Source organism: Aulonocara stuartgranti, assembly GCF_965226115.1.
Source record: "Aulonocara stuartgranti genome assembly, chromosome: 10".
NCBI lineage: Eukaryota > Metazoa > Chordata > Actinopteri > Cichliformes > Cichlidae > Aulonocara > Aulonocara stuartgranti.
In genome coordinates, this window is record NC_138946.1 from 3089689 (window position 1) to 3104535 (window position 14847).

The 14847-nt window shown below is 43.4% G+C and overlaps 1 protein-coding gene across 5 annotated transcripts in view; it reads left to right on the forward strand.

Annotated features, from left to right (window-relative positions):
- dbn1 (drebrin 1) overlaps nt 1-13859 on the forward strand; it is a 114177-nt gene extending 100318 nt beyond the window's left edge. The window contains exons 5-15 of one of the 5 annotated variants that reach the window (XM_082549384.1): nt 780-923; nt 1019-1096; nt 3103-3254; nt 3395-3452; nt 3949-4005; nt 4106-4220; nt 7363-7491; nt 11398-11526; nt 11924-12429; nt 12525-12624; nt 13050-13859. In XM_082549384.1, the coding sequence (XP_082405510.1) occupies nt 780-923; nt 1019-1096; nt 3103-3254; nt 3395-3452; nt 3949-4005; nt 4106-4220; nt 7363-7491; nt 11398-11526; nt 11924-12429; nt 12525-12624; nt 13050-13105 (1524 nt within the window). In that variant the 3' untranslated portion in view covers nt 13106-13859. The remainder of the gene's footprint in view (nt 1-779; nt 924-1018; nt 1097-3102; nt 3255-3394; nt 3453-3948; nt 4006-4105; nt 4221-7362; nt 7492-11397; nt 11527-11923; nt 12430-12524; nt 12625-13049) is intronic. The other 4 variants (XM_082549386.1, XM_082549385.1, XM_082549387.1 and 1 more) reach the window with 4 other exon arrangements.
- The last annotated feature ends 988 nt before the right edge of the window (nt 13860-14847 follow it).

The window sequence follows — 14847 nt, forward strand, 5'->3', positions numbered from 1 at the left end:
CAGATTAGTTTATTAAAAGCTCAGTTATTTCACTGTGCGTGATTCTGTGGATGCAACAGCGTCAGAAGCACCAGAGCTGTTCAGTCTAAGAGGCCTGACATCCACTGAGAGGGAAATGATCTCAAACCCCGATCACGGCAATCGTGTGTGAAGTGATGTCATGTTCGTTTCGTAACCTGCTTCAGTGTTTTTGAGGTTTTGTTGTTTTTTTAAATTGTGTCACGTAAGGACCGTTTAAATGTTTTCCCAACGCTCGGTTGGAAAAGACGCTTAAAACCTGTAGGAGGATCACAGAGGAGGAACAGGTGTGTGTGACGAACACCAGCTCTGAGCCGAGGTGTGTGTGTGTGTCACACAGCAGTGTGTTCACAGCTGGCTCAGTGTGTATTTTTGGATTTATAGTGTAGATAAAAAGATTGAGATTAAAGCGGAGGTGATGTTTTATTTATATATTTCTCCGTGTGTGTGTGTGTGTGTGTGTGTGTGTGTGTGTGTGTGTGGAGTGTCATTATTCTAAGTGGCGGTTCTCTCTCCCACACAGCGTCGACTTCATCACACCGACGGGCTTTAAATGACCCTTTTAGTCACACACACACACACACACACACACACACACACACACGGCTGTGTTTCCATCACTTCAGAGGACATTAAATTGATTTAGATTCATTTCCTCAGAACGTCCTCACTGCTATGAATGAATTGTAATGAATGTTTCCACAAACTCTCAGAGCTTTCATGAAGACTTGACTGATCATCGTGTTTCTGTCTCTCTGCAGGGGGTGGAGGTCATCATCAATGCCAGCAGTCTGGAGGACATCGACCCCATGGCCATCGGGCAGCGCCTGACCAATGGGACGGCAGCGGTGGCGAGCCCGGTCCTGAGCCGTCTGAAGACCCGAGATGAAGAGCACGCAGACGTGGTAGAAAGAGAGACTTGCACACTTTATCTCTTATAAAAACAACGTTTCTCTCGTGACGAGAGCTTTGACCCGTTCCCCTGTCTGTCCTGGTGCAGGGCACGGTGTACGAGAAGACCAACGCAGAGGTGGAGATGAAGAAAATCAATAGACAGGAGTTTTGGGAGCAAGCCAAGGTAAAGAAGGCGAGGAGGGGGGAGTGAGTGGAAAAACAAAGACGGGAAGGGAAAAAAAAGGAGATATAATGCTCATTTATTACAACTCATAAGATGAGAGCTTCCAGCCCAGGGGGTCAGATGCTGTGTTTTCTTTTAGCTGATGACAGCTCATAGATGCCAAAAGGCGTCCTTTGAATTGGTGCTGAGATGCTACAGATTTATAGCAATGATGACGCTTGTAAAGAACCTTTTGGCATCCCATTTGAGGTCTTTGATGGCCTTAGACTAAGTTTTATTGACAGATTTCACAAACAGACTGTCCTCATTATTACAGGGCGCTGCCAAAGCTGGTGGCATTTCAGAGATCTGCACACGGCACTTTAGCACATTGCTCACAACAATCCCTCATTAGGTCGGATATCCTTAGCTATTTCCATGTACAAATGCTTCTTCAGTTCCCAAACCCAAACAGAAAGACTAAGACTTTAAAAAGTTTCACGTTCTTTCAACTCGAGTATATTGTTAGCTAGCAATTGAGCTGTTAGCTATGCTTTCAGCAAAATTCACAGCATTTCACTCATATATTAGCTAGCTACTGCATTTATAATATTTTGTCATTCTTTCTGGCTCACAGTATTTGTTTTTCCATATATCTAATTCATTGAGTTAGTGAATAATTCAAAATCAAGAAAACTAATTCACAGCTCTTTATGTGTGCTAACTAGCGACTGTATTTCAGCGGTTTGTTTTTGTTTTAGCTTGTTTCTTTAGTCAGGTTTTACCTTCATGTTCAGTTATTTGACTGTATTTTTTGTGCTAATCTTACTGTTGTGGCTCAAGAGTTGGGAGTTCGCCTTGTAATTGGAAGGTTGCCGGTTCGAGCCCCGGCTCCGACAGTCTCGGTCGTTGTGTCCTTGGGCAAGACACTTCACCCGTTGCCTACTGGTGGTGGTCAGAGGGCCCGGTGGCGCCAGTGTCTGGCAGCCTCGCCTCTGTCAGTGCGCCCCAGGATGGCTGTGGCTACAATGTAGCTGCCATCACCAGTGTGTGAATGTGTGTGTGAATGGGTGGATGACTGAACGTGTAAAGCGCTTTGGGGTCATAGGGACTAGTAAAGCGCTATATAAATACAGGCCATTTACCATTTACTTGTACCCCTGTGGGGAGTTAGCTAACCTGCTAGGCTAACCTTTATATTCATTATCCAGACATGGTATTTTATGTAGCATTTAACAACCATAATTTCAATATAATGCGAATCACATTTACATTTGGTGATTTTTTTTTTTAGCTAACAACTGTATTTGTTTAGTTATATATTTGTTTCAACCATTTTTTTCTGTTGCTTGACAGTTATTTTACTTGCCAGCTGATTAAAGCTAAGCTAACCTGCTAAGCTAGCAGGTATATAAGCACTTATATTATATATAGTATATAGCGATTTCAATAGTTTTCTTACGTATTCATTACTTTTGCCAACTTTTCTGATCAAACATGTTTAGTTCTTTAATTAAATGTAATTGTTGTAGTTATTTTCCACATAGCTTCTGGGGTTTTTCTACCCCTGGTTGTGAATCAAGACCGAAGGTGTCAGTTTGCAAGCTGATTCAAGCTAAGCCAGGCTACTAAGCTAAAAGATAAGCGCATATATGTTTTGCTGAAATACTCTCAAAGGTGCTGAGAATACCTGTAAAACGAAACTTTATCTCACACTGTATTTAATAAACTGTGTCCTTATATGTGACAGTTATTTAGTATAATGTGAATCACAGATATATTTGGGTAGACGTGAGAAACGAAGTCAGATGTCGCTGCATCCTCCGGCTGTGTCGCTATTGTCTCATTCAAGTTAAACACGAAATGACAGCGAGCGTCACCGAGCCGCGGGATGTTTGCCAGATTTGCCCTTCACTGTTTCAGACACTCAGATAAACGCCCAGAACCAGATCTGGCTTCATTAATTAACTGATCGAGAGATTTATTACAACTCTGAAAGAGGTCATTTGTGTGTGTCCGGTCTCCAGCGTGAAGAGGAGATGAGGAAGGAGGAGGAGAAGAAGAAGTTGGCAGAGGAGCGGCAGCGCTTCGAGGAGGAGCGAATGGAGCTGGAGAGGAAAGAGCAGGAGAACCGAGAGAAGAGGTACCGCGAGAGGGAGCAGCAGATCGAGGAGCACAGGTGAGGAGCGACGGCACAGCAATCATCAAACAAACAATGAACACAATCATTTTTGGTCAAAAGGTTCACGTGTGCACGAATGACAGGATGACGCTACATCGTCTTTTCATGATCTATAATCTGTGTTTGTGTGTGAACAGAAAGAAGATGCAGGAGGAGGAAGAGGCCAAAGAGAGGTTGCGGAATCAGACCCCCGTAGTAAGTATTTGCTAAGTGAAACCAGTAATTACCAGCCAGCTTCTGCTTCTTGGTGGACTTTCTGATTAAAAACACATCTCCAGTTGGTTTCTGTTATTATTTCTGCCTCCAAACAGAGCCTCGCACTGCCCGAGTCCACAGCCACACAGATATGAGGCTAATTTGTGTGACAGCGTGTTCAGTTTTTGAAGCGAGTGATTAGACGTGTGTTACTTTTCAGAATATCTCCCAATCAGCTGCCTGATGGCTCCTGGCCTCCGAACATCTTAATCCGAGTCTGTGTGGCACAGTAAAATCTAAACACCTTTCTTTGAGTGCAAGATTGCAAATAGTAGAAAGTATCAGTGGATACAAACACAGTCTGTGTCGCCCCCTGCTGGTGGGAGCGTGCAGCTCATTTGTCTGCTGTTTCAGGACGTCTGACTGATTTATTCACAGGTGAACGAGTTTCTCTCTGCTTTGTGTTACATATGAATCACTGGATTCTTCTCCTCAGGTAGCAGAGCCGAGCATCGAGGACCTCAATCTGGACAAGAAGGAATCTGAGGTAGAGGTCAGTTTGGAGAATGATGAAAGAGAGCGTCTCCAGAAACGGCCGCAGAACATTTAAGAGGAAGAAAATTCAGCACTCTGTATTTATTTTGTGTTTCCAGGAGGCGAAGGCCATCATCGCTCAGCGGTCAGGAAACCCTCGAGAGTTTTTCAAGCAGAAGGAGAGAGCCATGACCATCAGTGTGGACACCTCGCCCGTCTCCATCCACCGGAGTGGTAAACACTTCAAAACTTCACCTGACCTTTGTTCTCGTGCTGAGCTAGAGAAGCACTCGAGAGACTCGTGGAAAATATGATACAGTATCTTTGAAACGGCAAATGTTTTTTATTCTAAAAAATGATTTACTAATATTTGACTTTGAAACTGGTGAAGCAAACCGTCCTTGATGGGAAACAGCCTCAGATGTTTCAGTCTTTCAGAACATCGTCCTCGATCTGTGGACTCTGACAGTTAAGGAACTGTTGATTACATCACCCAGCAACTGCCTCCCACCACATGTTGTTACTGGATAATTACTCTTCCTTGTTTGGCCTGTAGCATCATTTGTCACAGATGCAGCCTGTTCAAATCGATCAGATGTTTGCAGAACTGACAGAGTGGGAGAAGCTAGACAGATGTTTCTCTTTAACCTGCTGGTGAACGCACATTTTTTACTTTATTAGTTTTCCCTGTCACAGTGTCACTTTTAGAAGCAAAAAAACAAAAACACACTCATATGTGGAGCACCTTGTTGGGACGCCCGCGGTCCATAAACTGTGTCGATAGCAGCTATGCTCTCGATTTTAGCAGAGCTGTTGAGTAAGTGAGAGTCCTGTCAGCAGGGGTTCAGAATTCGGGGTGGTTACGTGGGTCGTGCAGTCTTCAAATAGTTCCTGTGGACAGTTGGACTGCGTGCTGATAACATACAGACTGGTGTTTAACTTCTTACCTTTGACAAATTCATCTCAAACTTCCGTGCTGCTATACCTCTATGCCACAGCTAGCCTATGTTGCTAACTTACAATATTACTGCTCCATGATCCACCATTGCTGTACAAAGATGGTCCATTACAGTGAATGGAGATGACGCAACTCTTCCATCCAACGGCTCTGGGTTTTAGAGCGGCCACAGTTACAGTTAGCTACAGAATTCCATCACCATGGCAACGTTAGGTGCTGCTTCACTGAAACAGGTGTGGGCTGTCGCTACCCGATCCGTACCCCGCATGCGCAAATCTTACGTCACTTCCTCTCTTTGCCAGCATTGCGACGTTCAATATATTTGAATGATAGGGTTAGCGCCCAGTTAGCTCCTAGCATTTCTCAACAGCTCTGCCTCCTTTTCAACCACCGGGACATTTAAACTATGGATACCTCCGTATACAAACAAATTCATGCTTTACTCCTCAACACAGAGCGTTCCCCGATTGAACAACAGCGCCGTAAAATAAGAAGAATGGCGCCTAATTACAGAGTTAATAATACAGACTTTGTAATATGTCACGTGAAGATTCATCAGCCAGATGAAGTGTTTACTGACAATTGACAGTGATAGCGGACATCATCATCACTATTCCAATCAATCCTCTCCACACAGACAAGCATAAACACACTCGACTATCACTAAATAGTTGTACACTGGGGAGTAAACTGCCATTAAACGAACAGAAGAAGAAAACCCCTGCACATGCGCGGTACGGATCGGGGAGTCCTGATCCGTAACTCTCTTTTTTTTTCGTTTTTGTCTACATTATATTAAAATGTTTCATTATTGGAAGTAGACACCTTTCGCGCATGCGGGGTACCGATGGCGTTCCGGTACGGATCAGGTAGTGACAGGGGCAGTTAATGTCAGTGAGATCAGCTCGTAAGGTTTGGAGCATTCTTACTGGTGGATTTGATTCACCTCGCTCTCTGATTGGTGGATTACTTCTGTTAACCGGCTTGAGCCAGCTGTGGAGCCCCAGCATGTCTGATTGTATATGTTTCAGAGGTACGCCCCCCCACAGCCTCTACAGGACCAATCATTTGGTTTTGTTTATAATCTTTATTCATATTTAAAATGTTTTATAAAATGATGTTTTCTGCAGCACTGCTGCTTCTTCAACAGCGGTAGAGCGTGCAGAGGTGGATACATGAACAAAATATAAATTAACCACACAATCTTCAAAGTGATCCACAAAGTTCAAGCTGTAATAATATTGTAATATTTTACATTTGTTTATGTATGTAGTTGCAGATAAACATATTTTAATTACAGCAACAATAGTAGTAAGTTCATCTTTCCATCCCCAGATAATTACGTCAGCTCCTCAAATCAGCACAGCTTCTCCTGCCAAATATACAAATGTGCTTTCCAGCTTTCCCGTTTGTGCCGTTTTCTCAGAGTTTCCAAAGGTTTTCTTTTCATTCAGATAAATGATAGAAATGAACCTTTGAAAAAGAAGCTCAGTTTTCATGTAAGTGACGCTTCACTGTCAGTTTGCTGCTGTGCGTCGTCCATCCAGCTGTTAAACTGGACTGTTTTATTCTAGAAAGGTTTTAATCGGGTTTCTTTGCTGAAATCACAGCAAACCACAGCCCTTCTGCGTGACCTTTGACCCTTTGCGTGCTTGCATCATTTTATGTTGTTTGTCTGCAGGGTTTGGCGCGGCATTGGTTAGAACAAACACAGACAAACCTGAATAGCAAACGTTTAATTTGAGACCTTTTTTGTAAGTCTGTCTCATTTTCACAGTGACGTTAGCTCGTGTAGCCAGCTGGGAGTCTGCGGGTGCTCACTTATGGCATCTAGTGGCCACTAGAGGAGCTGCAGTTTGGGCTGGGACGATGATTGGTTACAACTTAAGACTGCCAACGCAGCCCCGCACCGAGGCCCCGACACATTAAAGTACAGGAGCGTGACTGAAGCGTGCACGGGCTGTAAACGACTGCAGGATTTCAACACGATGTGTTATTTATAACAATCAAAGACTCGTCCACAGATCCCAAAGACTGTTTTCTGGTTTGAATTATTCCGACACTTTCTGGTTCAGAGAAAGTCGCCATCAGCTTTTCCTTTCTGCCTAACAGCATGCTGTCTGCAGGCGGTGTGTTTAAACCACACTAACCTTTCTCTTCTTTCTCTCCATTTTCTGCCTCCTCCTCCTCCTCACCTCCTTACTTCATTCCTCCTCTCCTTTTTCTTTCATTTCTCCACTCTGTGAAATTTGGTGGATTTTTTTTGACACCCGTCTCTTTCATCTTCTTCCCACAATCCTCTCCTCCCTCTGTTTTTCTGTCTTCCTCACGTCTCTGTTGTGGTGCGTCGCTGTTTTTTTTTTCTTTCTCGTTTGTTGTGTGTTCCCGTCTTCGCTTTTGTGTCGTCCCGACCGCCAGGCCGTTTGGACAGCCCGTTCTTGAGGCAGCAGCACAGTCCCAGCAGCCCCAGTCCGACCCCCCCGCACCGGGGCATGTCGCCCCTCCGCACCCCGCCACATGCATGGACGCAGCCCACCGCTGCAGCCGGTAGGTACAGCAGAAGAAGAAGTTAAAGAGGAAACCAGCAGCCTGGTCGAGCATCTCTCCCGACACATGAGTCCCCTCCACAAACACAGAAACACTGCAGCAAAGCCAACATGAGAGGATGATGTTCAGCACTTAGTTTTAGCACACACTGTGACGCCCCACACATCTCAGCACCAACCCATTAAACTTCCCCATCACCTCCCACTTTAAATACCCCCCGAACTCTTTCCTCCTTCCACTTCCTGGTACTGAACGAGAGCGTCTAAAAATTCCCCAGTTCCTTCGTTTTTACCTTTTACTATCGGCTGATTAAGGCGATAACGGAGACAAGAGCATCCAAGCATCATGAAAAGCGACAGAAGCTGGAGTTTGGTTTGCGTTCACTGTATCGTGCATGCTGGCGGCGTTAGCTGTAGGATGACGAGGCCGCCCTCCCACCTTCCTCTTCGCCTCGTGCACTTTAACCCCCCCTGCAGGCTGACTCTCACACAGCAGGTTTGCACTAACTTGTGGAAACAGTGAAACCTGTTTCAAAGCAAAGCTGTTTGTTGCTTTGTGTGGTAGATGTCGAGTCTGTCGTCCCCTCCAGTCTTCATCCTTTAGATGTCGTCCAGTCGGCTGCTGATTTTTTTTTTCTGTAAATGTTTCTGTATTTAATTTTTCTACTTCTGATGTTTTACGCTTGTAAAAGTGATTTCACTTCTCTCGAGAGCTGAATCTCAGGGATCTGACAGGTTCTCTCCTTCCACCTTCCTCCTCTGCCTCTGATCCTGGACTGCACACAAACACACTCATAAACACACTCCTGCTGCCATCTTTAATCCCGACTGACCGACTGTGAGTGTTTGAGTGCGTATGTGTGTGTGTAACACCATCGAGCCGTCACTCGGTCGCCATTGCCATCAGTCGGCCTGTGAATGCTTGAATGTTGAACTTCGATGTCATTCAGGTTAAAGACCATAACGGTGGTTTTTATATGGCAGAGCCAGACTTCCAGAGAGCCTTTTAACATCTTAAGTTTAGTCCAGAAACCTTTGATTTTGCAGAGGGCGCGAGGCTATTTCAGCACAGCTTTGGAAACTCTAATATGAGCGTCCACCACAGGAACAGGAAATAAGGAAAATCATTGGAGGTCCTCCTTAAAAGCAGCAAATCCCTTCGCTGCTGGTTGGCTTTACCAGTGTCATCATCAGTACATCACAAATAAAACTCAGATATTTCAATAATGGACCCTCAGAGTACCAGGCCTACAAGAACACATGAAAGATAAAGTCGATTCACCTGTTTAGTTGATATTAGAAATAAAATCATGCAGACCACCTTCATGATCTTCACTGTGTGTGTGTAGTTGCATGTGTACGTTATTATGCTCAGTGAAAGTAAAACACTGTTTACCTCCCGCCTGTAAAGCGATGACACATCAAACCTCTGATGATGCAGTTTGCAGGTCTAAGCTGGAGTTCTCGTCTTTTAACAGGCAGATTTTTTATTCGGTCGTCATTCTCTGCCTCTGAGAATTTTTATTAGCATCATGTGCAGCACGTCGTTCAGCTCAGTGTGGGCATTAACATCCCAATGAGTAATCCAAATCACGCAGCATTGTGTTAATGATCTTGTGGTGTTGACAGATCATCTCAGGCATTCTCTTGGCTGAAGTTTGTTCTGTTTTTGGCGTCTTCTTCCTGTCACAGGATGGCGCCCATCGGAGAGCCTCCACATGAACTTTTATTTTATTTAACCCTCATTCTCCATCCTAACTGTGCCAATGTATTTATATTAGCCTCGCCATAATCGTGTACGCTGTGCACACCACGGAGATGAGGTGAAGTGTATATTACACAAATGTCAGCAGGATAGCCGTGTTTTAGATGTATCTGCACTGAGTGGAAATTACATTTATAGTGTTTAGCAGTGACTGTAGAGCTAGCTACAGCATTTTGTCATTGGCTGTGACTTCAGGAAAATACTTAATTTTTCATACAAGATAAAAAAATTAGGCAGCAATGTCTAAAAAAACAACCTAGCTAGCTGTTAGCTAGTTAGCGAGCTAACACTGGCTATTTGCTGAAGACACATCATCGGTCATTTACACACAGCATAATTGGTCATTTGGTTTAAAAACTGTGCAGCCTAACTTTGCTAACACTAACACAGTTTGTTGGTATTTAGGTTTTCATCTCCATGCTGTACCTATCATGTTTACATATCAGCTAGCCAGCTGACCTGCTAACTTTTGACTAAGACCTCAGTCACACAGGGCAAGAAACTGGTCAACAACCACTGGTTGCTATGGAAAAGTGTGTTTTACCTGACAGGTTAGCAAGTAGTTGCTGGCTGTTGCTAGATGAAAATCAAAAAGAAGGACAGGATTTTTAAATACAACACTGATGGCAGTTATTTGGTTTAATATTATACTGTAGGTACAGATTTATTTTTTCATTCAGACACAAAACATGAACAGATTTGTCTAACTTTTTGTTACGTGTAGTTTTTATATTCTGCCCGACTCTGATGGTTCTTGTTTGTGGCGTTTCAAAAGTGTTTTGCCAGCAGAGAATTTGCAGAGTGCCCTCTGGTGAATAAACTGTGCAGTATGGTTGAATTCTTTCCATGTGTCTTTTTGTTTATTGGTCGTTATAAATACCTGATACCAGTAAAACAGCAAATAGTTACTAGCCAAGGCAACTTTATTTATAAGAGCTTGGAAAAAAGGTAACCGCTGACCGAAGTGCTGAACATAGGAATAAAAATACAGCTGATAATATCGTCATCAGGGGTTGTTCATCAGGTTTTCTACCTCCAGGTGAATTGAGAACCAACCCATTTAGGACTCAGTCATTTATTACCTCTCTAATTCTCGTTCCTCGTTGTTGTGCTTGTGGGAAGTCTCGTTCTGGTATTTGAACACAACATGAAGCTCAACATCATCAAACATCTGGAGAAATGGCATTGTGGAAGTGATTCTCGTGATTCTAACTGACACTGTGATGGTGTTTGTTGTTGGATGTGTGTACCTGATGTAGCTGTGACTCACCCACAATGTGTTGGTATGTTGTAATGACATATCAGTGAGTTTTTGTTAGATACCTGCTTCTGTTTCATGACCCATTGGATCATTGTGACTGTGTCTTGGTTTCTGACAGAGGTCCTCACTCCTCATTTGCTTCAGCTGTCCAGAGAAGCAGCATTTGGTCACTTTGTTGCCTGAGTTTGTAAGTGCCTCATTGCTGCACCCCAACTGCTTCTGTCTCACGCTTCTGGCATTAAACAGCCGCATTATAAGATATTAAACACCGCAAAGAGGAAGCACTCGGCCTCAAGGAAAAAAGACCACTCCGTCAGTGTTTTCCACTCACTGTCTATTCACTTTTCGTTAAAACTTTCAGACACACTGAGCTATCTCTGTGGACGTCTCACTGAAATAATGGCATTCACAACTGAGTGCGTGATGCTGCCTGTACATTAAACATAACACAGTGAGGGAGCTGACTGAAAACAAAGTTTTGGAGAAGCTTACTGTTTACCCGACAACAGGTTCAAATCTGATTGGCTCAGCTGATGATGTCAGTTTGTTGACAGAACAGACGATGGGTCTGAAACCGGGCGCAGTGACTGAATCTGCCTGTCTGTTGGTCATGTGACAACAAAATTCATGTGGCTGCTGCGATCTTGTGCAATGTTTAACGTGTTGAAGTAACACAGGATGTGACTGTGGAGTTCACCTGGTCACAATCACCTGTTACCCTCATTTAGCTGAACTAAGCCTTATACAAAGTGTGAACTTCAGATAAAAGCATCAGATTCTGTGTTAGTTCGACACACCTGCTCGTGGGTAAAAGTCTTGGAGGATTTTTGGTGACGGCTGCCAAAGTTTTCCTTCAATAATCTTTCTTTTTGACCCTTCAGCGGACAATGACGATGAAGTGAGCACAGAGCGCAACATGGCCACCGTGTCACCCATTCCTAAAATAGTCACCACGCCCATCAAAGATGACTACAGCAGGGATGAGAAGGAAGACCACGCAGACGAGTGGGGTAAGACTTCTGTCGACCAATCAGACGACAGACCATGGCGTTGCCAGATTTCCACAAAATAACAAAATTTAAATTTCATCCCTCCAAACTCCAAATGTTGACATTTTCACCCTTTAAAAAAGGGAAATATATCCACGGATTAGAGGTCGGAAATATTTCGGGTTCAATATAAATAAATATAAATAACTATTCTGACCATTTATAAAATCTAAGAGTCCCCAGAACCTGACGAACACTGGTTTTAGTTTATTTTTGTTAGCCTCCTCCACGGTGCTCCATTGGGTCTTTTTCCAAAACAGAAATCCACTAAGAATCTGTTTTTTGGTAATTAGAAAGAAACTGATTATCATTAAAAGTGACTCAGTTTTTTAAATGAAATTGTTCTTGTTTCCTTCAGATTTGGTGCCAAAGCAGGAGCAGAAACCCCCGGTCCAGGAGTCGACGCCCACCAAGCCCGTGCAGAGCGTCGCCCCGCAGGCCCGCGACTCCTCCGCTGTCTCTGCGTGCGAGTCTGGCACAGACAGCCTGGTTGATCTGTGGGGCGGCAGCTCCGCCCCTCCAGCCAACGTCGCCCAGCCCGCCCAGTCCTCCCAGTCCTCCAATCTGGTGGACCTAATGGGAGATGTCCTCCATGACAACCTCCCGCCCAGCACCGCTGCCGCCAGCGGCCGGCCTCAGCCGCTCCTCAGCTTTGACGACATGATGGACGGGACTTTCTGCTCGGGTACTGGCGCCGAAGACGACCCGTCCAGTTTGGTGGACGTGACGGGCTCTGATCAGATGACCCTCAGCTACCAGCATGCACTGCAGCATGCATCTGGGGAGGGCCAGGAGCTGGATGACGGACAGCTGCTGATGACCAATGGGGAGGCTCTGCTGAAAGAAGGCACTCAGGTGAGCCAGGTGATGCTCCTGATGCTCTCCAGAAACAAAAGATCAGATTCTCGGTTGATTGGTCGTCGTTTCGCTCATCTTCTATCTCTCTGTTGGTGTTTCAGGCGAGCGAGGGCTACTTCAGCCAATCACAGGAGGAGGAATTCGGGACAACAGAGGAGTCCTCGGCTAAACCCGCACCGGTCTTTTATAACAAGCCACCAGGTGAGACGATCAGCTGAAATAAAGCTGCTTTTGGACACGTCCTTATTGCCTCAGCATGTTAGATTTGGTAGATTTTTAACACCCTTAGTGAAAACAACCATAAAGGGATTTGTTTTCTACTGAGACTCAGCTAGTTTGGAAAACACATTTTTCCCTCGAAACACGAGGTTGCCAACCAGTCTCAAAGTCTGAGTGACTCTTTGAGTCTTGACAGGATGGATATCCTGAGACTTCACAGCCTTTTTGGGCTCGATTGGTCAGTGAATTGAGCTCCTTTTCTAATTGGTCGGTTTGGCAGGAGAATCACTAACATTTGTTTTTGCTTAAAGCACCAAAAACTCATATCAGGCTAAAATAAGCCTCCTAGTTTTGCTAAACACAAGTTTGATGTGTGTGTAAACATCCGTGTGTGTGTGTTTACTCAGAGATTGACATCACGTGCTGGGACACGGACCCCGTGGTTGACGATGAAGATGACTAACCGGCCTATATGACACCCACACCACCGCCACCGGACCAAGAGGAAGTAGGAAGTGTGCTTCATGAAGAAACAGAATTTTTTTCTAAAAAATAAAAAGAAACAAACAAAAAAAGTAATAATAACAAGTCTTGCATCAAAACTACTTCTGTATTATCTTTTAGAATCAGTAGCCACAGAAAAAAGACAGGGTTGTTGACGGTTTGGAATGATTTTCTTTTCTGTGTTTATTTTATTTATTTGCTGTTTTCTTTCTTTCTTTTCTTTCTTTCTTTCTTTCTTTTCTTTTTTTCTTTTTTTCTTTTTTTTTTTGCTATGCAGATGTATTAGCTGGGAGTGGGGGGATTTTTTTTTGTTTGTGTACATGATAATTACACGTAGCGCACTGCTGCATTTTAGAGACAATGAAGCCTGGCGTGTGGCCGACACGCTTAGTCTGTAGTACTTCAATAACACCCTATAAAACTAATACAGCCAATCAATACAGCTGCCATGTATAGCTTCACTCTGTTCTCTTCTTACCTCGTTTTCACCACCCTCCTTCCCTTCCTTCCTGAAAATATTCACCTCTGCAAGTCAGTTAATCTTGTATTTAGAGCTCACTTTACAGAAACAAGGTGAAATATTTTATTTATTCTGGTGTTTCTCAGCTGCAATCTGTTCTCAAAGTCAAACTGTGGCTCCTTTTTGACCTTTTTCCACACCTTTTGTATGATTTTACTGAATGAATTCAAGATTAAATGGCTTGTGAATCTGATTGCTTTTTTCAGTGCACTTTTCTTCTTTCGTGACCTTGTTGAAGATCTACAGCTCGACTATCAGCCGTCCCCTCTGATTCTATAAAGCTTTGTATTTTTATCTCACTTATATATTTACACAGCAAAAAAACCGAGCAGTTTTTGCAGCTAATCTAGAGAAATTTACTGTTGCTATTTTTCCAGGTTTTTTAGGAGCGTTTGGCTTTAAGGTGTGAATTTGTATGATTTTCATTCTCTAGAATATTCTCCCAAAATCTTAAAAATGAGACGTTTTTAGGTGTAAGAGAAGTCGGGATGGATGCTTTAATTCATTTTTGTAAAAAAAACAGTATCAACAGTGAGCAGTGCTAGCTAACATTAGCTGAAGAGTCAAGGAGTCGTGTATTTTCAATCAATAATCAAATTGCACAACAAAGTTTCACTTGAGGATGAAAAAAATAAACACTGATGGTGACTTAAGATAGGATTTTAGTATAAAAAAGTTAGCAAGGAAGTAGCTAACTAACTGTTACTGCTACTTTAACAAAAAAAAAATTCTAGCGAAACATTAATGAGACTGAAGTTGAGCCAAAACTAGAGATAACATAATGGTTTGGGGCTCTAGCTTGCCTGCTAATAATTCCCTGCTGCAGGCTAATGACGTTAGAAGAACACTATTTTCAGTTGATAGTTCAAATAAACATTGAGGACAGAGTAGCCTAAGAAATAAGAAATACCTGGCCTACCTTAAATTTTTATTTAGCTAACATTTCTATCGAACTGTGGTAATGGTTTGTGTAGCATATCTAAGTTATAGCTTGCTTGCTAATGCTACTATTAACTAAACGACATTTGAGTGCAAATGCTAGATAGCTTAGCATACATTATTTGATGGATTCCTTTTTTTTCAGCATCAACGATAGCAGTGCTTGCTAACCTTAGCCAAATAAGTAGACTTATTTAATATTGGTAATCGGTAATCAAATCATCGGCTCCCAGCGCAACTGT